The sequence below is a fragment of the Scyliorhinus torazame genome, chromosome 10 (assembly GCF_047496885.1).
Source record: "Scyliorhinus torazame isolate Kashiwa2021f chromosome 10, sScyTor2.1, whole genome shotgun sequence".
Classification (NCBI taxonomy): domain Eukaryota; kingdom Metazoa; phylum Chordata; class Chondrichthyes; order Carcharhiniformes; family Scyliorhinidae; genus Scyliorhinus; species Scyliorhinus torazame.
This window is the reverse complement of record NC_092716.1, coordinates 85,171,880-85,197,320: the sequence shown is the minus strand read 5'-3', so window position 1 is coordinate 85,197,320 and position 25,441 is coordinate 85,171,880. Positions and strand designations below refer to the sequence as shown.

Sequence of the window (25,441 nt, the reverse complement as noted above, 5' to 3'; positions counted from 1 at the left end):
TCCCCATTGTTCTTTGCCTTGGCTATAGAACCACTGGCAATGGCGATGAGAGCGTCAAGGGAATGGCAGGGGATAGTACAGGGAGGGGGGGGGGTGCAGTTCAGGGTATCACTGTATACGGATGACTTGCTGTTGTATATTTCGGACCCATTGGAAGGTACTGGGAGGATTATGAGGATTTCGAAGGAATTTGGCCGGTTCTCGAGTTATAAATTGAATATGAGGAAGAGCGAGGTTTTTCCGATCCAAGCGAGGGGGCAGGAGACGAGGCTGGGAGAATTGCCGTTTAGGGTGGTGGGCTGCAGCTCACTGAGAACGTGGTAGCCTGAGTGTTATAGACGTGCTGTTGAGCTGGTTATTTATTGATAAATATCACCCATTTCTCCCTATTTGCAAGTGTTAACGATATTAGTGACTCCAATTTGAAAGTGATTCCGATTTGAAAGATGCTACATAAATGCAAATCCTTTCTTAATTAAGTGCACATAGATTTTTTTCCCCTCATTTAGTTGATGCAGTCAGGCTAAGGGTTACCACACACATGTAGTTATCTTTTGTTACTGTTACTGAAACTGGTAGCTCTGTTTTATTAATGCCTTGGACAGGGATCCTTTTGTAGTTTTAAAACTCTGTTAATATACGAGTGACTCATGACTGACAAGTGAAAGCAAAGTGAGGAATATATATCTATCCATAATCTTTTTTTAATCTTTATATTCCCATATATTAATTACAGGTAGAATTCATTAGAAAATCAACATCACAAAAACAGAGTATGGTTATTACCTCATTGCGGTTTATGGGAACCGGTATAGAAATTAGTTACTGCGTTTCCTACAATACAACAGCGTCTACACTCCAAAAGTACCAAATTAGCTGTAAACCTCTGTCGGATGTCCAATGGTTGTGACAGGTGCTATATAAATGGAGGTTTTTCATTTTATTCATGCCTATTTATTGATCTGTCCCTACCTCACAGCACCACATGAATGAATTGCAATGGTTGCAGAAGATGACCCCCCCCCCCCCCACCCCCCCCCCACCCCCACCCCCCACCAGCTTCTCAAGAAACGGGAAATAAATGCTGACCTTGTCAGCAACACCCATAATCCTGAGAATGAATTAAAAACAAAAAAACATTGACCTAATGGTCAAAGAAATGATTCCTCCACCACCCCTCTGTGCCTGGTATTCCCCGTGTGTCATATCGAAGATAAATAGCATTATACTTGCATAACAAGAATGTAAATGGATTAGATTGAATTAATTTCTAGCTAGTTTGCTTGTTTTAAAAAAAAACATAAATAAGAAATAAAGTAACAGTATGAAGATATTGTTAAATACAATGGGTATGTTTTGAGAGAATTCAGACATGCCCACAGTGCAAAAGTCACATAACCTTGGTCGCCCCAGGTTACAATATATCGCTCGAGCTGTTACAGCTCAAGCACCTTCTTCCAATCACCTCATCTCTGCTGTTGTCACAGAGAACAGGTATCCAATGTGTCAAGAGACCCAGAAAGAGTCACTGCAATCATTTGCAATTTTCAAACCTTGGTCAAGCTATTTTTATAGTTAGCAACCAATTAAGCTAAGTTGGCCGTTTGATAGGACTTCAGTTGGATGCCCTCTGCCCCTCACTCAGTCCTGCAGTATCAGCCTAGATTATGTTTCCCAAGTCCCATGAGGTGAGAACACAGCCAACTGAGCCAAGATGGCACAAGCTGGTGAGCATGTGAGGGAAAGGTCAGTGTCTACTCAGTGGGTACTATACATTTCCAAACTACTGCACACGGTTTTGGTTTAATTGGATTTGCATGGAAGGTACATATTAACATCATCTGGGTTTCCGATATTGTTACTGTTTTTAAATGTTCCCACAGCACTAACCTCTATTTCAGTATTATACTGATCTTTGCTTTTCCTTATCCTTCCCCCACCATCCGCCCCACCTCCGCCCCCATGGTGGGCTGAAACTTGCCAAGATGCTGTTGCGCAGGCACCAACAGCTCTCCACCATCTCCACTGACTGACTCTCGCCATTCTTGTGAGGGGCTGGGCAGTGACAATTAGAAATGATTTGATCTCTTGCAGCCAAGGAAAATCCTGTCCTCACCAGATGCCAAGCATGAGTGACTGGAGAGTGACTGGGAACCCTGGCTGGTATTTCCTCCCTAACCCAGAGGCACTGGGAAAGCCCAATTCCCCTTGTCTGAGAGAAGCTAAGTTTGCCCAAACAGGGCTTGACCTCCTGGCCTGTAAAATCACAGCACATTTACCCACCAAGCCAGCATTTTTATGTATTTAATCAACTAAAAGATAGAGCTGTATGACATTCTTTGAATGAAAAGTACATTAAATTAATGTAATTTGAACACAATATAGAATGAACCATCCTTGACCGATAGAGAGAGGCAACATTCAAAGGCAAGTAAACAACAACCAAACTTTCTGTCTGTATCAATCGTGTTTTTGTCTCTTCGGTGAAGGGATCAGTGTTGGGAGCTGACCTGGGGATCATGGTCGCATGGGTTTGCTACATGTTGACCACCAGCATAGCGATCGACAGGACAGGAGTAGTGAGTCCATACCACAGCGAACCAGCAGAACCCTTCAAGCTCTCTTTGTTCGATTCGCTTCTATCTGTGTTTTCCATGGTTCCAAAAGGTCTGCCTCTTGAACTGCACAGCTCATGCAAGTTGCCTTGGAATTGTAACTTTTTTGACTCCTTCCTCAGAGATTCCCAGATGGAGGCAGTGTCCGCGGGGCAACCTTCCAGAACGGAGTCTGCACACGCGTGGAAGTCATCCCAGGATCTGCACACAAACACGGGACAGAATAACTTGACCTTCTCGGAAGGTGTAAGAGGTACATACACATGTAAGAAAAAACACTCTGTGGCAGTTAATTCCTTTACTGTTTGGAAAAATTAAAAATAAATGGACCTGTCACAGGATCGCCATTAAGCACCATTTATGATTCATCAACTGATCTAAATGATCTGCCATTTACTGGTGCTCCAAGAAATGGTCACATCAACATTAATTTACACAAGGCAGCCAGGCTCAATGATAAGCACGCGGCAAGTAGGAAGGGTACAGCATAGAGTAGAGATATAGTAGGCCAACATGGAGCAAGTAAACATATCATCACCCTTTCATGGATCTCACTCTTACTTGGTGTCAGGGGAGGTTGTCACAGTGGGCAACCCCCAGATGTTTTAATGTTGTGATGACCTTGCATCAATGTTTATGTACTAACCAATGACCATTGAGAAATATCATCCTTGGACTCCCCAAGTGCCTCAATGCAGACATGACATTAAATTATGTGTCCCTTTCCAAACCAGCTTCACAATATACAAATTCCCCATGTGGAGCAATGCAATCCCCTGGGAGATATCAGAACACAGGCCATTTGGGTGGAGGGAATCTGGAAAATTCCTCTCTGACCTCCTCAAGCGACCAAAGCTGATCCAGATTAATATTACTGGGTGCCTACCTCCCACTGTAGAAGAGTCATACTCAAATCATTAACTCTGTTCCTCTCTCCACAGATGGCGCCAGACGTGCTGAGTAATGCCAGCACTTTCTGGTTTTGTTTCAGATTTCCAGCATTCACAGTACTTTGATTTTACTTATCTCCTACCTCATGGACTCTGAGGAGTCCATGAAGATCTGCAAAAGCGAAGATTATTGACTTCTAAAACCAATGCGGAACACTAGAAAATGAATTGATACATTTCATGGGGTTATCATAACTTCAAGATTGCCAAGTTGGCTGTCCAACCTATAAAGAAACATATGGCCCTGTCTGCAGAGAATAATTAATTACATAACAACATATTGCATTTATATAGTCTTATTAATAGAGAAAAATTATCTCAGGTGCTTCTCAGGAGTGTCATCAGACAATATTGGACACCGAGTCATGTTAGGATTTATTAAAACTGGTGGCCAAAATCTTGGTCAAGGAGATGGGTTATTAGGCAGAGAAAGAGCAGATTGAGTTACAGAGGTCTAAATATTTAAGGAGAGAGTTCCACAGCTTAGGCCTTGGTATCTAAAGGCATAGCAGTCATTGGTAGAGCAAATATAATTAGGGATGTGCAAAAGGCCAGAACGAAAGAAGCACCAAGATCTCAGAAGAGTGTAAGGTTACAACAAGCAATGAAAATCCTGTGGAATTTCTGAATGTGATACATAAATATCAGTGAGTATTCATCCAAGGCAATAGATGACACCATTTTCTGTGGTCACCACTTTATCATTGCTCAATGCCACTTGTGTCAGGATTTTATTCAGGTTCAGCAATGCTGGGGTGGAAAGAGTTTCAAATTTAGATCTCGGGGCTGTCCCCCAGTCCTCAGTTTTTTTGCAGAGGAGCAAAAGATTTTGATAACCCAGTACACCCTCGAAACAATTGGTAGCAGCCGAATACCTCAGTAGCAGTGATTTTCTACGGGACCACCAAGTGGCAGGCTCCCCTTACCATCAGAAACCCTGTGAGAGTCTTGCTGAAATCATCTGTAAAACAGGAAATCCCAAAGAGGGGACAGGTGGTGGGAAAAGCTGCCCCTACCTACCAATGCAGAGGAAACTATCCTGGCAACGAGGAAAAATCTGGCTCATGGATGCTTCTGGCTCCTGTCCTCGCTGCTCCGACACTGGGGTAGACTTTGCTTCTTATTCAACCTTGGCGTTAACACCAGGAACAGAACAGTAACGCGAGTAGAGAGGACACAGGAGTGCGAATTTGTAGAACTGTGGTACAAATATTTCAGTAAATTGAGCTCCAAGGTGAAACAGCAATAAAGGACAGAGGCAACAGAGGAAATACAAACCCACAAGGCCCTCCCAGAGAATGAGACACGAAAACTACTGTTACTGAAAATGATTTCATGACAAGTCGGCCTGAAGTAGACAACAAGCTTAATACGTTTGAAACAGAGCCTTTGTAGCTGATGCCATTTGCCCAGTATAGGCACTACTTGTGATAAGAGTGGAATGGTGTAAGTGGTCGAGACTGCATTCGATATTTTGCTCCTTTTTGTGATACCTGCCCAATATTCCCTTCAAGAGATTGAAACTACTTATCCTTCCAACATACAGAATTATTAGATGAATTCAGAGTGGTTTAAAATTGGGCCAGTAAACAACTTGATTTTTAAATGCTGATAGCTCATTATTGAAAACAGCCAGAAAATATAACTATTAAATATATTGAAATAATAATTATGAAATCAGTAAGGTAATTAATTCATTGAGTGTTCTTATTACTGAGCAAACTTTGTGAATTATGAGACTTAGACGGTAAATCAATGAGTAACTAAACTATAAAATTGAGTTTTGGATTGGGACACGGGGGAAACAATTGGTGAGTGAAAACTCAATGTATTTTGGAAGTAACTTTAATTAGCAGATTGAATAAGTAACGTATTGGGTCAGCAAGTTAATTATGAAATTATGAGGGCGGCGCAAGTTCACAGGTTACAAACTGAGAGATTGAAGAACCGAGAATAATGAATTGCTAATCCATAGCTGGGAAGTGAAAATCCTTTGGAGTGGGACAGAAGAAGGCTGTAGTGGACAATATGTTTTTGCAGAATCAACGACAAAGGATTATAACGTAATTGTGGCTGACTTGCTAACAAGGGATCACGATGCACGGATATCCGATGCCTGATCGAGGCGATGAAGGCAACACGCCAATCTTGTGCTTCCTGCTGATCTAATGATTATGGCTTGCAGTCCAGGATTAAGTACTTCTAGATGGCTACACACTCAGCAGGAGTTTCATGTGCAAGGATAGCACGAGTTAAAGCCAGCCTGCAACTCATGCCGACAGCAGCAGGTATTCAAACTGTTTGAGAAAGTGGTTCTCAAAGATTACCAATAGAGCAGCAGCACAGAGAGAGGTTTTCTCATCCAGTACTAGGGATGGTGGTCATAATCCAGGACCAGGAGTTAGAAAGGAAGAGAGTTGTGTTGCCGCAAAAAGCCAGGGGGACTCCAATAATGCACTGACATCTGCATAGGCATAGGTACCAACTCAGGTCAATGGGGGCCTGGCTACAATGCTGCAGAAAGTTCAATCGCCTCACGCAAGTAGTCCTCAAGCTCAGCGAATGCAGCTTCAGATGCCATCTCTTCCCTCACACACTGCCCTATGCACCACTAACACCATCACTCAACCATCGAAAATCTCCAGCAATCAGAACTCATGCCCAACATTCATATGCTCCACTCCACCTTGCGTTCTTACCATTGTAGCCACCTGGGTTGGCCACTTCCCGACTTAAAATGGAGAACCGCAAAGACTAAAGGGAAATTCAGCCAACACAGGCAAAAACGAGCAAGTGCAGAAATCCTGTGTATTGGAACTTGCAAAAACCAGACAGCACTGAAACCAGCAGCTATCTGCATAGTAATGAGCGATTCCCAGGCACAATTGATACACTTCAGGTGAATAAGGCCAAGCCAGACTCCTCAGCGCCAGCAGGAGCCAAGACAAAGGAAGGCCAACGGACACTCAAGGACCGCCCAGCAATCAGGGAACTCCAGTATTGGAGACATCGATCCAAGTGATCGGAACGCAGTCCAATCTCTTGGAACCAGGTACGGGGTCCGGCCTGAAGGGCGGGAAGCCCCTGGGGACTATAAAGTAGAGCCCCCAAGTTCAAATCGGTCTTCTTGGCAGGGTCACTCAACAAAGCGAATCAACCTGAGAGTGAACTGCCCAAGCTGCCGCACCAACCAAGTAAGTCCCCAGTCAACGCTCGCTACGAGATAGGCGCTCCTAGCTACAAGTCCATACCAGCTTTTGAATCCTGCAGACTCAGATCGAATGAACGGCCATTTGTTCCCCTGACCTGGTGGCCCAATTCCGAAGCTAAGTATAGGCCTTTTAGTGATAGAGAATAGTCTAGAAAGTAGAGTTTATGCATGAGTAGTGATTTACTGTGTATAATAAATGTGTTTTGATTTGAATCTTACTAATTGGTGTGTTGAGTTATTGATCAGTACTTGGACTTGAACCTCGTGGCGGTATCATAAAGATACCTGGCGACTCTAGAGCAAAGGTTATAGAAACAGAGCAAATTCAGTAAAGAACCAACGGGCAACGAATTAAGAGCCAACCAAAAGTTAGCAACACCATTGCGACAAGCCTCCCGCTCACCCTTACAGTGACCACTCACTTTTCCCTTCTTTCCTGTGGGACACATAACCTGAGGCAGCAGCAAAGAACAAGTGAGGTTCAGGCACAACCGCATCACCGAAGCCCTTTGGAGGAGACGATCCTCGGAATACTTTGGTGCATTAGTGACCAAGATCATGATAACTAGCATCGCTGAAACAATCCACGATGACGTAATGTTCCTGCCTTAAGTGACTTCCCAATTCCCACTTCACCTGAAGTCCAAGTCCAAGCTGCAGATACTATCACTAGGGATCTCCCGCTTTCACTCAAACACCTTCCATCACCACAAGCCTCCACTTCTGCATTTCGACAGCAGAATCATAGAATTCTTCCAGCACAGGAGGCCTTCAGCCCTTTGTGTCCATGCCAGCTCTCTGTGATAGTAATTCAGCTAGTTCCACCCCTTGCCCTATCACAGTATTCCTAATTTTATTTCTCTTCAGATAATCATCTATTTCCCTTTGAAAGCCATGATTGAATCTGTCCCCACTGCACTTTCAGGCAGACCTAAGCGCATTCCTGACCTAACCAGTCACTGCATAAAAAATACCTTTCCAAATGGCAGTGTTCCCTGGTTCTCAACATTTCCACCAATAAGAACAGTTTCCATCGATCTACCTAGTCCAAACCCTCCATGATTTTGAACACCTCGATCAAATCTTCTCTCAACCTTTTCCTCTAGAAAGAGAACGATGCCAGCTTTGTAAATCTATCCATGTAACTGAAATCCCTCAACGCTGGAATTCATGGGAATCTTTTCTGCATCCTTCTCAATACCTTCACATCTTCGGGAAATTGTCCTGCCCAGAATTGGACTCAATATTCTAGTTGAGGTTGAACTATTGTCTAATAAGAGTTTCATTATAATTTCCTTGCTTTTTATTCTATTCCTTTATTTATGAAGTTCAGGGTCCCACATGTCTTATTAACCACTTTGTCAACCTGCCCTACCATCTTCAATTATTTTTTTTTCATGGGATTTGGCATCGCTGGTTAGCCTAGCATTTGTTGCCCATCCCTATATCGTTAAAATGAGGGATTTGCTAGGCCATTTCAGTGGTTACATGTTAGAGTCACATGTTAGGCCAGACCAGGTAAGGACGGCAGATTTCCTTCCCTAAAGAGCATTAGTGAACCAGATGGGTTTTTATGACAATCAATGATAGTTTCAGTCACCATCAGTTGAGTCTAGATTTCAATTCCAGGTTTATGAATGGAATTAAAATTCCACCAGTTCCCATGGCGGGATTTGAACTATGTTCTCAGTGCATTATCCTAGGTCTCTGGATTGTTAGTCCAGTGACATTACCACTACACTATCCTCTTCACCCACTCCCTAAGCTGTCCGGAGTGAGGATGACCTGGATGCCTTCTCCCCTCCCCCTCTCCTACTTTCTCCTGAAAGCAGAAAAACTGACAGCAAAGGCTGTGTCTTCGCCATTGCCAGCTTGTGGCGGATGCAGCAGACCACCACAAATTTGCAGACATCCTCCTGTGAGCATTGGCGGGTTCCCTAGAGTGGTCCAGCCATTGGAACCATTGTTTGGGCTTCTCTATGACATTCCAGAATGCAATTCTGGCTGTGTGGCGTGCGCAATGGCCACAGATGGTCAGGTGGTGCTGGAGAGGCAGGTGCCCTGTGTCGAGTGGGTAGCCCTTGTCACTAAAAATCCCATACTCTGGTTCGACGTAGCCCCCCCCAGGACTCAGAGCAAACTTTCTGCTCAGGGACCTTGAAGATCCACTCAACTCTTTGCAAAGGTTCAGCACCACTCCCATCTGACTGAATGTGAGCTCCAACATCACAGTACATATGACTTCCACTAACTCTGCAACTCGCAAAAGAAAATCCAAAGTGCCTCAGCTGGAAATCCTTTCAAATAGCACCAGTGCGGGGTGAGGTGGGGGTCCCTCATGCAGCTGAATGTGTGCGTGTGGGGGTCCCTCAAGCAGCTGAATGTGTGCGGGTGGGGGTCCCTCATGCAGCTGAATGTGTGCTCGGCTGTGCATCTTTAAGAGTTAACAGGGACTGCAAAATGGCTTTCCCAGGGGGCCAAGTCAGTATTTAAGGCAGACTGACTGCCCCCTCAACATTCACACGGGACATCCCTGCCTGAAACGGTGATCAGTATCACGGTCTGTGCTGGATAGGGGGCAGAAACAAACTCATTGTCATTTTCAGCCCCTCTGTTAACACAGAAACCAGCCCAAGCTTGTGGGACAACTGAAATGACTTTCAAAGGAAAAATCAATCCAAGCACAATTTCTTTTATATATTGCTACGGGGAGTTTGCAAGCTGCGAAATTTCCTTTTTGTGATTAAAATAGATGAAAGGACAGCAGCTGTTGCCGGTCCCTCATTGACTGAACAGCCCCTGTAATTTAATTCGGAAATATTATGAGGTGACAGGTATATATAGCAAGGACACTGCGGTTGGTTGGGGAAGAGCGGATTCGCTTTTTGTCTTTCTGTTCATCGGCAGATGGAATGTGTAGCTATCGATTTGATGTCAGCCATAGCCTGAGGGGGGGCCAAAAGATCTGTGAGAACATTAATAATAATGCAAAGTGACTTGAGATCAGCCCATGGAGGAGCTGGGCTGAGCCACAGTGGTCGGTGCAGGAACAGCAGTGAGCTGGCTCTGGGATATCACTGTCATTACTCGGCAAGAGACTTCACTTGACTGGTGATGAGAAAGGCCCTCCTCATCAGACTCTTCCTGCACACTCATAGCCTCACCCCATCCGCACGTTGCACTCAAGGTGGCTGTGGTGGGGAAGAGATTGTTGCCAACCTCCTTGTGGAATGTGCCTTTGCAAAGAAGGTCTGGAGGGGGATCGGGTGGTTCATCTCGAGCAGCCCCGTGGCACAAGACTCTGTGCTCTATGGGCTGTTCCCAGGGACACATGTCAAGATAAACATCAGACTGGGCAGCACGGTAGCACAGTTCCAGGGTCCCAGGTGTAATTCCTGGCTTGGGTCACTGCCTGTGTGGAGTTTGCACTTTCTCCCCGTGTCTGCGTGGGTTTCCTCCGGGTGCTCCGGTTTCGTCCCACAAGTCTCGAAAGATGTGCTGTTAGGTGAATTGGACACTCTGAATTCTCCCTCTGTGTACCCGAACAGCGCCGGAATGTGGCGACTCGGGGCTTTTCAGAGTAACTCCGTTGCAGTCTAAGCCTACTTGTGACAATAAAGATTATTATTATTATTAGTCGTTGCTGGAGGATCATTAACTTGGACATACGCGCCACATATGCCCCTGCGTCCGATCCTTCTGGTGGCGGCCAGGGAGTGAGAGGTCGCTTATTTGGTAGCTCCCACTTGTGGTGGATCTTTGAGACCTTTTTTCCCGACTTATGGGGGATTTGATCGGTAAAATTGGCGACTGGTGAGGTAGAGAAGAGGAATCCCCCACCAGTTTATGGAGTCGTGGACCAGAAGTGGTCCGCAAAAGAGAGATTGTTGGGCAAAGAAGGGAGTGGAGTCTGCAGCACAGGAAGTCATGGCAGAGGCTCAGGGACCGGGATTGCCGGCCCAGTGGTCAACGGAGCAGCTGGTGAAATTCCTTCAGGAGAGCTTCGCCAAGCAAAGACAGGAGTACCTGGACCCGATTAAGATGGGGATTGACCGGGTGGAGAAAAGATTGGAAGCCAGGGCTAGGCGATCTAGAAGGTGGAAGAGATGGTGGCTGAGCACGAGGACCTGCTAACCACGATGGCGGTGGAGTGGATCTGATGAGGGACCACCAGAAAAGGCTACATGAGAAGGTGGAGGATCTGGAGAACAGGTCGCGCAGGCAGAATTTGAGAATCGTTGGCCTCCCTGAGGGCATTGAAGGATTGGACACAGGGGCATACATGGCGTGTATATTCGAGAAGCTGCTGGGCGAAGGTGCGTTTACTCGACCCTTGGAGGTAGACAGGGCGCACAGAGCGCTTTTGAGGAAGCCGTGGATGAATGAGCCGCGATGGTGGTATGAATGCACCAGTTCCTGGATAAGGAACAGATCTTGAGGTGGGCCAGACAGACGAGGAGCTGTAAATGGGAAAGTAACGAGCTGCGCATTTACCAGGACTTGGGTGCGGAACTGGCCAAATGAAGGGTGAGCTTCAACATAGTTAAATCGGCCCTCTTCAAGAAGGGGATGAAGTTCGGCATGTTGTACCCAGCTCGTTTGTGGGTCACTTATGAAGGTCAAGAACTTTATTTCGGAACGTCGGATGAAGCGATGAACTTTGTTAAGAACAAGGAACTGGCAGGTGATGGAGGACATTGAACTTGGGGGCGAGTAATTCTGTGCCTATGCTGCTAAAATGTCTTTTCTTTTTGGGCTGTGTCTGTAGTGTTTACGTACAAATGTTTGGGCCGTTGCTCAGTTTTGTACGCGGGTTAACTTTGTTCTTGTGGGGGGATGGTGGGTGGAATTTTCTTTGTTGTGTTTGTTGGGGATTGTTAAGTTTTGCATATGTTGCTTGAGCGGGGGGAGGGAGAACAATGGGGGGTGGGATGTTTGGGCGGGTATTTCATTCGGGGCTAGACTCTAAAACTAGGGGGGGTTGCGATCTTGATCAATAAGCGGGTGTCATTTGAGGTGGGGAATATAGTGGCGGACTCAGGGGGTAGATATATCATGGTGAGTGGGAAGTCGGAGGAGATGCCGGTGGTATTAAGAACAAAGAACAAAGAAATGTACAGCACAGGAACAGGCCCTTCGGCCCTCCAAGCCCATGCCGACCATGCTGCCCGACTAAACTACAATCTTCTACACTTCCTGGGTCCGTATCCTTCTATTCCCATCCTATTCATATATTTGTCAAGATGCCCCTTAAATGTCCCTATCGTCCCTGCTTCCACTACCTCCTCCGGTAGCGAGTTCCAGGCACCCACTACCCTCTGCGTAAAAAACTTGCCTCGTACATCTACTCTAAACCTTGCCCCTCTCACCTTAAACCTATGCCCCCCAGTAATTGACCCCTCTACCCTGGGGAAAAGCCTCTGACTATCCACTCTGTCTATGCCCCTCATAATTTTGTATACCTCTATCAGGTCGCCCCTCAACCTCCTTCGTTCCAGTGAGAACAAACCGAGTTTATTCAATCGCTCCTCATAGCTTATGCCCTCCATACCAGGCAACATTCTGGTAAATCTCTTCTGCACCCTCTCTAAAGCCTCCACATCCTTCTGGTAGTGTGGCGACCAGAATTGAACACTATACTCCAAGTGTGGCCTAACTAAGGTTCTATACAGCTGCGACATGACTTGCCAATTCTTATACTCAATGCCCCGGCCAATGAAGGCAAGCATACCGTATGCCTTCTTGACTACCTTCTCCACCTGTGTTGCCCCTTTCAATGACCTGTGGACCTGTACTCCTAGATCTCTTTGACTTTCAATACTCTTGAGGGTTCTACCATTCACTGTATATTCCCTACCTGCATTAGACCTTCCAAAATGCATTACCTCACATTTGTCCGGATTAAACTCCATCTGCCATCTCTCCGCCCAAGTCTCCAGACAATCTAAATCCTGCTGTATCCTCAGACAGTCCTCATCGCTATCCGCAATTCCACCAACCTTTGTGTCGTCTGCAAACTTACTAATCAGACCAGTTACATTTTCCTCCAAATCATTTATATATACTACAAAGAGCAAAGGTCCCAGCACTGATCCCTGTGGAACACCACTGGTCACAACCCTCCAATTAGAAAAGCATCCCTCCATTGCTACTCTCTGCCTTCTATGGCCTAGCCAGTTCTGTATCCACCTTGCCAGCTCACCCCTGATCCCGTGTGACTTCACCTTTTGTACTAGTCTACCATGAGGGACCTTGTCAAAGGCCTTACTGAAGTCCATATAGACAACATCTATTGCCCTACCTGCATCAATCATCTTAGTGACCTCCTCGAAAAACTCTATCAAGTTAGTGAGACACGACCTCCCCTTCACAAAACCGTGCTGCCTCTCACTAATACGTCCATTTGCTTCCAAATGGGAGTAGATCCTGTCTCGAAGAATTCTCTCCAGTAATTTCCCTACCACTGAAGTAAGGCTCACCGGCCTGTAGTTCCCGGGATTATCCTTGCTACCCTTCTTAAACAGAGGAACAACATTGGCTGTTCTCCAGTCCTCAGGGACATCCCCTGAAGACAGCGAGGATCCAAAGATTTCTGTCAAGGCCTCAGCGATTTCCTCTCCAGCCTCCTTCAGTATTCTGGGGTAGATCCCATCAGGCCCTGGGGACTTATCTACCTTAATATTTTTTAAGACACCCAACACCTCGTCTTTTTGGATCACAATGTGACCCAGGCTATCTACACCCCCTTCTCCAGACTCAACATCTACCAATTCCTTCTCTTTGGTGAATACTGATGCAAAGTATTCATTTAGTACCTCGCCCATTTCCTCTGGCTCCACACATAGATTCCCTTGCCTATCCTTCAGTGGGCCAACCCTTTCCCTGGCTACCCTCTTGCTTTTTATGTACGTGTAAAAAGCCTTGGGATTTTCCTTAACCCTATTTGCCAATGACTTTTCGTGATCCCTTCTAGCCCTCCTGACTCCTTGCTTAAGTTCCTTCCTACTTTCCTTATATGCCACACAGGCTTCGTCTGTTCCCAGCCTTTTAGCCCTGACAAATGCCTCCTTTTTCTTTCTGACGAGGCCTACAATATCACTCGTCATCCAAGGTTCCCGAAAATTGCCGTATTTATCTTTCTTCCTCACAGGAACATGCCGGTCCTGTATTCCTTTCAACTGACACTTGAAAGCCTCCCACATGTCAGATGTTGATTTGCCCTCAAACATCCGCCCCCAATCTATGTTCTTCAGTTCCCGCCTAATATTGTTATAATTAGCCTTCCCCCAATTTAGCACATTCATCCTCGGACCACTCTTATCCTTGTCCACCAGTACTTTAAAACTTACTGAATTGTGGTCACTGTTACCGAAATGCTCCCCTACTGAAACATCTACCACCTGGCCGGGCTCATTCCCCAATACCAGGTCCAGTACCGCCCCTTCCCTAGTTGGACTGTTTACATATTGTTTTAAGAAGCCCTCCTGGATGCTCCTTACAAACTCCGCCCCGTCTAAGCCCCTGGCACTAAGTGAGTCCCAGTCAATATTGGGGAAGTTGAAGTCTCCCATCACCACAACCCTGTTGTTTTTACTCTTTTCCAAAATCTGTCTACCTATCTGCTCCTCTATCTCCCGCTGGCTGTTGGGAGGCCTGTAGTATACCCCCAACATTGTGACTGCACCCTTCTTATTCCTGATCTCTACCCATATAGCCTCACTGCCCTCTGAGGTGTCCTCTCGCAGTATAGCTGTGATATTCTCCCGAATAAGTAGCGCAACTCCGCCTCCCCTTTTACATCCCCCTCTATCCCACCTGAAACATCTAAATCCTGGAACGTTTAGCTGCCAATCCTGCCCTTCCCTCTACCAGGTCTCTGTAATGGCAACAACATCATAATTCCAAGTACTAATCCAAGCTCTAAGTTCATCTGCCTTACCCGTAATGCTCCTTGCATTAAAACATATGCACTTCAGGCCACCAGACCCGCTGTGTTCAGCAACTTCTCCCCGTCTGCTCTGCCTCAGAGCCACACTGTCCCTATTCCCTAGTTCTCCCTCAATGCTCTCACCTTCTGACCTATTGCTCCCGTGCCCACCACCCTGCCATACTAGTTTTATTTATGCCTCTCCGGTTTAGATGCAACCCGTCCTTCTTATACAGGTCACACCTGCCCCGGAAGAGCTCCCAGTGGTCCAGATAACGGAAACCCTCCCTCCTATACCAGCTGTTTAGCCACGTATTTATCTGCTCTATCTTCCTATTTCTAGCCTCACTGGCACGTGGCACAGGGAGTCATCCCGAGATTACAACCCTCGAGGTCCTGTCTTTTAACTTTCTGCCTAGCTCCCTGAACTCCTGCTGCAGGACCTCATGCCCCTTCCTGCCTATGTCGTTAGTACCAATATGTACAACGACCTCTGCCTGTTTGCCCTCCCCCTTCAGGATTCCCTCTACCCGTTCGGAGACATCCTGGACCCTGGCACCAGGGAGGCAACATACCATCCTGGAGTCTCTTTCACGTCCACAGAAGCGCCTATCTGTGCCCCTGACTATAGAGTCCCCTATTACTATTACTCTTCTGCGCTTTGACCCTCCCTTCTGAACATCAGAGCCAGCCGTGGTGCCACTGCTCTGGCTGCTGCTGTTTTCCCCTGATAGGCTATCCCCCCCGACAGTATCCAAAGGGGTATATCTGTTCGAGAGGGGGACAACCACAGGGGATTCCTGCACTGACTGCCTGCCCTTTCTGGTGGTCACCCATTTCTCTGCCTGCACCTTGGGTGTGACCACATTTATATAACTGCGATCTATGACGCTTTCCGCCACCTGCATGCTCCTAAGTGCATCCAATTGCTGCTCCAACCGAACCATGCGGTCTGTGAGGAGCTCCAGTTGGGTGCACTTTCTGCAGATGAAGCCATCCGGGACGCTGGAAGCCTCCCGGACCTGCCACATCTCACAGTCAGAGCACAGCACCCCTCTAACTGACATTGCGTCAATTAATTAAAATTAAAATTTGTCTTTTTTTTTTTTAAATACACCACCCTCACCCCACACCAACCTCACCCCCCCCACACCACCTTACCCCCACACCACCCGCAGCCCCACACCACCCTCACCCTCACACCACCCTCACCCCACACCACCCTCACCCCCCCACACCACCTTACCCCCACACCACCCTCAGCCCCACACCACCCTCACCCCCCCCCACACCACCCTCACCCCCCCCACAACACCCTCAGCCCCACCCCACCCTCACCCCCACACCACCCTCACCCGCCCCACACCACCCTCAGCCCCACCCCACCCTCACCCCCACACCACCCTCACCCCTCCCACACCACCTTTACCCCACACCACCCTCAGCCCCACACAACCCTCACCCTCACACCACCCTCAGCCCCACACCACCCTCAGCCCCACCCTCACCCCCACACCACCCTCACCCCCACACCACCCTCACCCCCACACCACCCTCACCCCCACACCACCCTCAACCCCCCCACACCACCTAACCCCCACACCACCCTCACCCCCACACCACCCTCACCCCCACACCACCCTCAACCCCCCCCACACCACCCTCACCCCCACACCACCCTCACCCCCACACCACCCTCAACCCCCCCACACCACCTTACCCCCACACCACCCTCAGCCCCACACCACCCTCATCCCCACCCTCACCCCCACACCACCCTCAGCCCCACCCTCACCCCCACACCACCCTCACCCTCACACCACCCTCAGCCCCACACCACCCTCAGCCCCACCCTCACCCTCACCCCCACACCACCCTCACCCCCACACCACCCTCACCCCCACACCACCCTCAACCCCCCCACACCACCTTACCCCCACACCACCCTCACCCCCACACCACCCTCACCCCCACACCACCCTCAACCCCCCCCACACCACCCTCACCCCCACACCACCCTCACCCCCACACCACCCTCAACCCCCCCCACACCACCTTACCCCCACACCACCCTCATCCCCACCCTCACCCCCTCACCACCCTTACCCCACACCACCCTCAGCCCCACACCACCCTCAGCCCCACCCTCACCCCCACCCCCACACCACCCTCACCCCCCACCACCCTCAGCCCCACACCACCCTCAGCCCCACCCCCACCACCCTCAGCCCCACCCCCACCACCCTCAGCCCCACACCACCCTCAGCCCCACCCCCCACACCACCCTCACCCCCACAACCACCCTCACCCCCACCCCCACACCACCCTCACCCCCACACTAGCCTTACCCTCACACCCACACAACCCTCACCCCCACACCACCCTCACCACCACACCACCCTCACCACCACACCACCCTCACCCCACCACCCATACCCCCACACTACCCTTACCCCCATACCACCCTCAGCCCCACACCATCCTTACCCTCACCCCCACACCACCCTCACTCCCACACTACCCTTACCCCACACCACCCTCACCCCACACCACCCGCAGCCCCACACCACCCTCAGCCCCACACCAAACTCACCCCCACACCACCCTCACCCCCACACCACCCACACCACATTCAGCCCCACACCACCCCCACGTCCTCAGCCTTGCGGTCTAATCATGCGTCTTGTCCTGTGTTTTGCAGGACCTGCTGGAGATGGGGCGGGTCCTTCCGGTGTCCCCTGCCCCCAGCCCGGGCCAGAGCCCGGGTGTCGAGCAGCAATGAGGAATCCGACAAGGAGGGGACGCCTATGCCCGAGAACCAGGACACTTCGGAGCACGAGTCCAATGATGACACTGATTTCCCATCACACTTGGGCACTTTAGTGAAGAGCTCCTGGGACACATGGTGGATGTCTGAGTGGCCTGCAATGAGCTCTGTGCCCTGAGCCATCTCCTGCTCGAGTGCCCAGGAAGTGTTGTGTTCCCTGTTTTGTACTGTTTATGCTCTTGCCTGTGATTGGCTGTCGTGTTGTGTGTGTTGATTGGTCCGTTGATCTGTCCATCAGTATGTATGTATGTATGTGCTATGATGTTTACCTGAATATCATGACATCCCCCCTTTTTTACAAGAATATGTGCCTACGTGGTCATAAATAGAGTTGTGTACTGAGTGCAGCTAAATGTGTGTGTGTGCAATATTTACAGCATGTACATGGGGCTAAACTATATACAAGGGGTGATGTCGGGTGCGACATAAAAACGAGGTTGTTCCATAAACAAAGAACGGTTGAACAATAAAACAAATTCCTGTAACGATAAGAACATAAACATATGAACACAGTGGTAGTATGAGTTCAATGTACAAGCAGTCTCATAAGTCCAGTCTAGTAGGTGGGCGACAAATTCGGGTTGACCGCCTCAAGGGTCGGTCTGGAACCACCGGCTGAGGAATGGGCCTGGCCACGGGCGACGACGGAATGGGCATGTTAGCAGGCAGCTCCACGAAGTCGATATCAGGAACAACAGGAGGGCGGGGTGTCGGTGTAAGTTCCCGTAGCGAGCGTGGAAGTAGGCGAAGAGCCCGGCGATTGCGCCTACGAATGGATCCATCAGGCATGCGAACCAGGAACGAGCGGGGAGCCACGCGTCGGAGAACTTCGGCAGGTGCTGACCAGCCACCTTCTGGTAGGTGGATGTGGACTTCGTCTCCAGGGGCCAGGGCGGGAAGATCAGTTGCCCGTGTGTCATATGCCCTCTTCTGGCGACTGTGCTGCAGTTGCATTCTGTGTAGTACCGGAGCATGGTTGGTTGTGGGTACCAGAATGGATGGCACACTGGTCCTGAGGGCACGACCCATTAACAGCTGGGCTGGTGAGAGGCCAGTGGCTAGCGGGGCCGAGCGATAGGCTAGCAGGGCTACAGAAATCCAATCCGGCAGCAGCCACCTTGCAGAGGAGCCGCTTGACGATGTGAACGCCCTTCTCCGCCTTTCCATTGGACTGGGGATGCAGAGGGCTGGACGTCACATGTGTGAAGCCATACGAAGCAGCAAAGGATGACCATTCTTGGCTGGCAAAACAGGGCCCATTGTCCGACATGACAGTCATCGAAATGCCGTGGCGAGCGAAGGTGTCCTTGCAGGCCCTTATGACAACGGACAATGTCAAATCGTACAGGCGTATGACCTCTGGATAGTTGGAAAAGTAATCAATGACGATTACATAGTCCCTGCCAAGCGCGTGAAAAAGGTCCACACCCACCTTCGCCCAGGGGGACATCACCAGCTCATGGGGCTGAAGCGTCTCAGGAGGTTGCGCCGGTTGAAACCTTTGGCAGGTGGGGCAGTTGAGCACCATATTGGCGATGTCATCACTGATGCCCGGCCAGTATACCGCCTCTCGGGCCCTCTGTCTGCACTTCTCGACCCCCAGATGGCCTTCGTGTAGTTGGTCAAGGACCAGCTTGTGCATGCTGTGCGGAATCACAATCCGGTCCAGCTTTAGAAGGACACCATCAATGACGGCCAAGTCATCCCGGACATTGTAGAACTGCGGGCACTGCCCTTTGAGCCACCCTCCCGTCATGTGGCGCATCACCCATTGTAGAAGGGGGTCGGCCGCAGTCTCTCGGCGAATACGGGCCAGACTGGAGTCGTCAGCTGGCAGATTTGCCGATGTGAAAGCCACGTGCGCCTCGACCTGACAGACGAACCCCCCCGAGTCGGGCGGTGTGCTCACTGCTCTAGACAGGGCATCCCCAATGATAAGGTCCTTACCCGGGGTGTAGACCAGTTGGAAGTCATACCTCCTAAGTTTAAGTCGGATGCGCTGGAGGCGAGGGGTCATCTCATTTAGATCCTTATTAATGACCAGGGGGCGGTGGTCAGTCTCAACGGTAAACCGGGGCAGACCATACACATAGTCATGGAACTTGTCTAACCCGGTTAGTAAGTCCAGGCACTCCTTTTCGATCTGCGCGTAGCGCTGTTCTGTGGGGGTCATGGCCCGCGAGGCATAGGCGACCGGGGCCCATGACGCAGTGTCATCCTGCTGTAGGAGCACCGCCCCAATGCCGGACTGGCTGGCATCAGTCGAGATTTTAGTGGCACGAGATGTGTCGAAAAACGCCAACACCGGTGCTGTGGTGAGCTTAAGTTTGAGCTCCTCCCATTCCTGCTGGTGTGTGTGTAGCCACTGGAACTCCGTGGACTTCTTGACGAGGTGGCGCAGAGCTGTCATGTGGGAGGCAAGGTTGGGAATGAACTTCCCCAGGAAGTTGACCATGCCTAGAAAGCGTAGCACTGCTTTCTTGTCTGCCGGCTGCGGCATGGCTGTAATGGCGCTCACCTTGTCTGCATCCGGACGGACCCCTGACCGGGAAATGTGGTCCCCCAGGAACTTCAGCTCGGTTTGGCCGAAAGAACACTTGGCTCGGTTGAGGCGCAGGCCGTTTTCCCGTATGCGCGCAAAGACACGCTGGAGACGATAGATGTGCTCCTGTGGTGTGGTGGACCAGATGATGACGTCGTCCACGTAGACGCGCACCCCTTCGATGCCCTCCATCATCTGCTCCATGATCCTGTGAAAGACCTCGCATGCCGAGATGATGCCAAATAGCATTCGGTTGTAGCAGAACCTGCCGAAAGGGGTATTGAAGGTGCACAGCTTTCGGCTGGACGGATTCAGTTGGATCTGCCAAAAACACTTCGAGGCATCCAGTTTCGTGAAGATTTTAGCCCGGGCCATTTCGCTCGTGATCTCTTCCCGTTTGGGTACGGGGGAGTGTTCCCCCATAATGTTGTTGAGGTCTTTTGGATCAATCAGATCCGGAGCTCACCGGAGGGCTTCTTAACGCACACCATGGAGCTGACCCATGGCGTGGGCTCCGTGACTGGGATAGGACCCCTTGGTCCTGGAGATCCTGCAGCTGCTGCTTGAGGCGGTCTTTGAGTGGCGCTGGGACCCTGCGAGGTGCGTGAATGACCGGGGTCCGGGGTGGCGTCCGGTTTGAGCCGAATTCTGTAGGTGTAGGGCAGTGTTCCCATGCCCTCGAATGCCTCCTGGTTGTGGGCGAGGAGCGATTGGAGCTGTGCGCTGAACTCTGCATCCGGGAAGTCAGATGTGCCGTCTGGAGAGAGAGAGTGAACTCGTTGCACGAGATGGAGAGCCTTGCATGCCTGTGCGCCCAGCAGAGAGTCCTTCGATGAGCCGACTATCTCGAATGGGACTGTGGCTGTGCGTGTGTTGTGTGTCACCTGGAGCTGGCAGGATCCCATAGCCGGGATAACGTTCCCGTTGTAGTCGACCATCCTGCAACGGGACGGCCGAATTGGTGGTCTGACCTTCATGGCGTAAAAGGCTGACCATGCTTATGAGGTTGGCGGAGGCGCCACTGTCCAGACGGAACGTTATCGGTGATCGGTTGACCGTTAGGGTGGCACACCATTCATCACCCGCATTGATCGTGTTAACTTGCACCGGCTGGTGGGTCCTGGGTGGAGACATTCGGTTCCCATCAATGACCGCAACACGGAAGGCGTCCCGGTCGTCTGTGTCACTGGTCTGGACATCGTCTGGGCACGATTCGTAATAAGGAGGCTGAATGGGCCGCACGTCCCTGCGAGGTTGTCGGAGTTGGGGAACATTGACAGGTTGAGCTGCTCGACAGCAGGCAGCATAGTGGCCCACCTTGCCACAGCGGAGGCATTGTCGGGTTCTTGCGGGACATTGCTGCTTTAAATGTGTGGCTCCACAGTTGCCGCACATCGTGATGTCATGGCGTTCGTTGCGCCACTGCGCATGCGCGGTTCGGTCTTGCGTCAAGCGCGCCTGCGCATCACGTCCCTCAGTGTTGCCGTAGTTTTTGGCACGCACAAGCGCAGGAGGCCTCGAAAAGCGCGCAAAATGTCTGCCTTCGTCCGGGCCGCGGGCCGGGAGGAACTCAATCACCTGGACGTGTTCGGCCTCGTAGGGCGCCTGCCTCGTCAATCCGGCTGTGTCACTGGACCCCTGCCGCGCCGATTCGGATGCCTGAAATTGGGTATAACGGCTAATCGCGTTTTCGTGCAGGACACAGGCTTCGATTGCGGAGGCTAGGGTGAGGCCTTTTATTTTTAAGAGCTGCTGGCGTAGGGTGCCCAAGGTGACCCCAAAAACGATCTGGTCCCGAATCATGGAATCGGAGGTGGTGTCGTAACCGCAGGACTGCGCGAGGATACGGAGATGCGTAAGGAAGGATTGAAAGGGCTCATCCTTACCTTGCAGGCGCTGCTGGAAGAGATACCTCTCGAAACTCTCGTTGACCTCGACGTTGAAGTGTTGGTCGAGCTTCAGAAGGACCGTCTTGTATTTGGTCTTGTCCTCGCCTTCCGCGAACACCAGGGAGTTGTAGACATGGATGGCGTGTTGACCTGCCATGGTGAGGAGGATGGCGATCTTTCTGGTGTCCGAGGCGCTTTCCTTTTCGTTGGCTTCCAGAAAGAGCTGGAAGCGCTGTTTGAACAGCTTCCAATTAACGCCGAGGTTTCCAGCGACTTGCAGCGGCTGCGGTGTGTTGACGGTGTCCATGGCGCAGGATGGCAGATTCCGGAGGATCTGTAGGTAGGTACCAAATTCACTCCTGGTACTATGATGTGTTGGGTACTCTGCCACACAGATGAACCAACACGGTCGCGAATGGTACAACGCAGTTTTATTTCAAACATCTATTTACACTGGTAAACTGTTTACTGAGATTCGATCATGACCCTTGATTCTGTGGACCTATTCCTAATTCTATCTTGTAGTGGCACTCAGCACATGGTGGATGTCTGAGTGGCCTGCAATGAGCTCTGTGCACTGAGCCATCTCCTGCTCGAGTACCCAGGAAGTGTCGTGTTCCCTGTTTTGTACTGTGTATGCTCTTGCCTGTGATTGGCTGTCGTGTTGTGTGTGTTGATTGGTCCATTGATCTGTCCATCAGTATGTATGTGCTATAATGTTCACCTGAATGTCATGACAGGGAGTGTGGAGGGTATCCTGTGTGAGGATCGGTCTGGGTGTTTAAATAGTAATGCTAAATTTAGAAGAGATTTCAAACTCTTTCAGAGTAACAATTCAGTGTGACCCTGGCAGAACTATCCGAAGTTAGTGATTTAAATCACTTTGTTGGATTGGTCACAGCCAAGCACAATTGTCCAGGGAAGGTTAGTGCTTTGGGACAATTGCCAAGTAAACCCTTACTTGGGAAGTTCCAAGAGGGATTCCCCAGGGCACCTTTGACGTGTTCCCCAAATTCGGCGCTGGGAGCCAGGAAGGTGCAGGCAAATATTTAATCTTAAATTTGCCTTGTTGTCCCCTATCCCTTAAGTTAATTGCCATTTTTCCCACATTTATCCAGGCAGGATTGGGAAACTGCAAGTTCTCCAAATACTGCTGTGCAGGTTTCTTTGGTGTTTGCACGAGTGCAGCTCATACTCAGCCACAAGGAACAAGCAGGCTCACACTGACCTCCCGTGTGAAACATCACTATCCTCTAGTGTGACACATCAATACCCTCCAGTGCGACACATCAATATCCTCCAGTGTGACACATCACTATCCTCCAGTGTGACACATCAATATCCTCCAGTGTGACACAGTGCTATACTCCAGTGTGACACATCAATATCCTCCAGTGTGACACATCAATATCCTCCAGTGTGACACATCAATATCCTCCAGTGCGACACAACAATATCCACCAGTGTGACACATCACTATCCTCCAGTGTGACACATCAATATCCTCCAGTGTGACACAGCGCTATCCTCCAGTGTGACACATCAATATCCTCCAGTGTGACACAGCGCTATCCTCCAGTGGGACACAGCCCTATCCTCCAATGTGATACAGCGCTAGCTTCCAGTGTAACACAGCGCTATTCTCCAGTGTGGCAGCGCTATCCGCCAGTGTGAAACAGCACTATCCTCCAGTGTGATACAGCGCTATCCTCGAGTGTGACACAGCGCTATCCTCCAGTGTGACCCAGCGCTATCCTCCAGTGTGACAGCGCTCTCCTCCAGTGTGACACAGCACTATCCTCCAGTGTGACACAGCGCTATCCTCCAGTGTGACCCAGCACTCGCTGCCAGTATGACACAGCGCTATCCTCCAGTGTGACACAGCGCTATCCTCCAGTGTGACAGCGCTCTCCTCCAGTGTCACACAGTGCTATCCTCCAGTGTGACACAGCGCTATCCTCCAGTGTGACAGAGCTCTCCTCCAGTGTGACAGCGCTATCCTCCAGAGTGACACAGCGCTGTCCCCCAGTGTGACCAAGCACTCACTTCCAGTATGAAACATCACTTCCAAAGTTGGACACAGCGCTATCCTCCAGTGTGACACAGCGCGATCCTCCAATGCGACACATCAATATCCTCCAGTGTGACACATCAATACACTCCAGTGTGACACATCAATATCCTCCAGTGTGACACATCAATACCCTCCAGTGTGACACATCAATATCCTCCAGTGTGACACATCAATATCCTCCAGTGTGACACATCAATATCCTCCAGTGCGACACATCAATATCCTCCAGTGTGACACATCAATATCCTCCAGTGTGAAACATCAATACCCTCCAGTGTGACACATCAATATCCTCCAGTGTGACACATCAATATCGTCCAGTGTGAAACATCAATGCCCTCCAGTGTGACACAGCGCTATCCTCCAGTGTGACACAGCACTACCCTCCAGTGTGACACAGCACTACCCTCCAGTGTGACACATTAATATCCTCCAGTGTGACACAGCACTACCCTCCAGTGTGAAACATCAATACCCTCCAGTGTGACACAGCGCTGTCCTCCAGTGTGACACAGCGCTATCCTCCAGTGTGACACAGCACTACCCTCCAGTGTGACACATCAATATCCTCCAGTGCGACACATCAATGTCCTCCAGTGTGACACATCAATATCCTCCAGTGTGACACATCAATATTGTCCAGTGTGACACATCAATATCCTCCAGTGTAACACATAAATACCCTCCAGTGTGACACATCAATACCCTCCAGTGTGACACAGCGCTGTCGTCCAGTGTGACACAGTGCTATCATCCAGTGTGGCACAGCGCTATCTTCCAGTATGACACAGCCCTATCCTCCAATGTGATACAGTGCTATCCTCCAGTGAGACACAGCGCTATCCTCCAGTGTGACACAGCCCTATCCTCCAATGTGATACAGCGCTACCCTCCAGTGTGACACAGCGCTAGCTTCCAGTGTAACACAGTGCTATCCTCCAGTATGGCAGCGCTATCCGCCAGTGTGACACAGCACTATCCTCCAGTGTGATACAGCGCTATCCTCGAGTGTGACACAGCGCTATCCTCCAGTGTGACAACGCTCTCCTCCAGTGTGACACAGCGTTATCCTCCAGTGTGACAGCGCTCTCCTCCAGTGTGACACAGCACTACCCTCCAGTGTGACACAGCGCTATCCCCCAGTGTGACCAAGCACTCACTTCCAGTATGAAACATCACTTCCAAAGTTGGACACTGCGCTATCCTCCAGTGTGATACAGCGCTATCCTCCAGTGTGACACAGCGCGATCCTCCAATGTGACACATCAATATCCTCCAGTGTGACACAGCGCTATCCTCCAGTGTGACAGCGCTCTCCTCCAGTGTGATACAGCGCTATCCTACAGTGTGACAGCGCTCTCCTCCAGTGGGACACAGCACTATCCTCCAGTGTGACACAGCGCTAT

At 50.0% G+C, this 25,441-nt stretch overlaps 1 protein-coding gene across 1 annotated transcript in view; it reads right to left on the bottom strand.

The window, feature by feature from the left end:
* Positions 1–1,106: 1,106 nt before the first annotated feature.
* nrn1la (neuritin 1-like a) overlaps positions 1,107–25,441 on the bottom strand; it is an 80,378-nt gene continuing 56,043 nt past the window's right edge. The window contains exon 3 of the mRNA XM_072518360.1: positions 1,107–2,816. Within this exon, the coding sequence (XP_072374461.1) occupies positions 2,537–2,816 (280 nt within the window). The 3' untranslated portion in view covers positions 1,107–2,536. The remainder of the gene's footprint in view (positions 2,817–25,441) is intronic.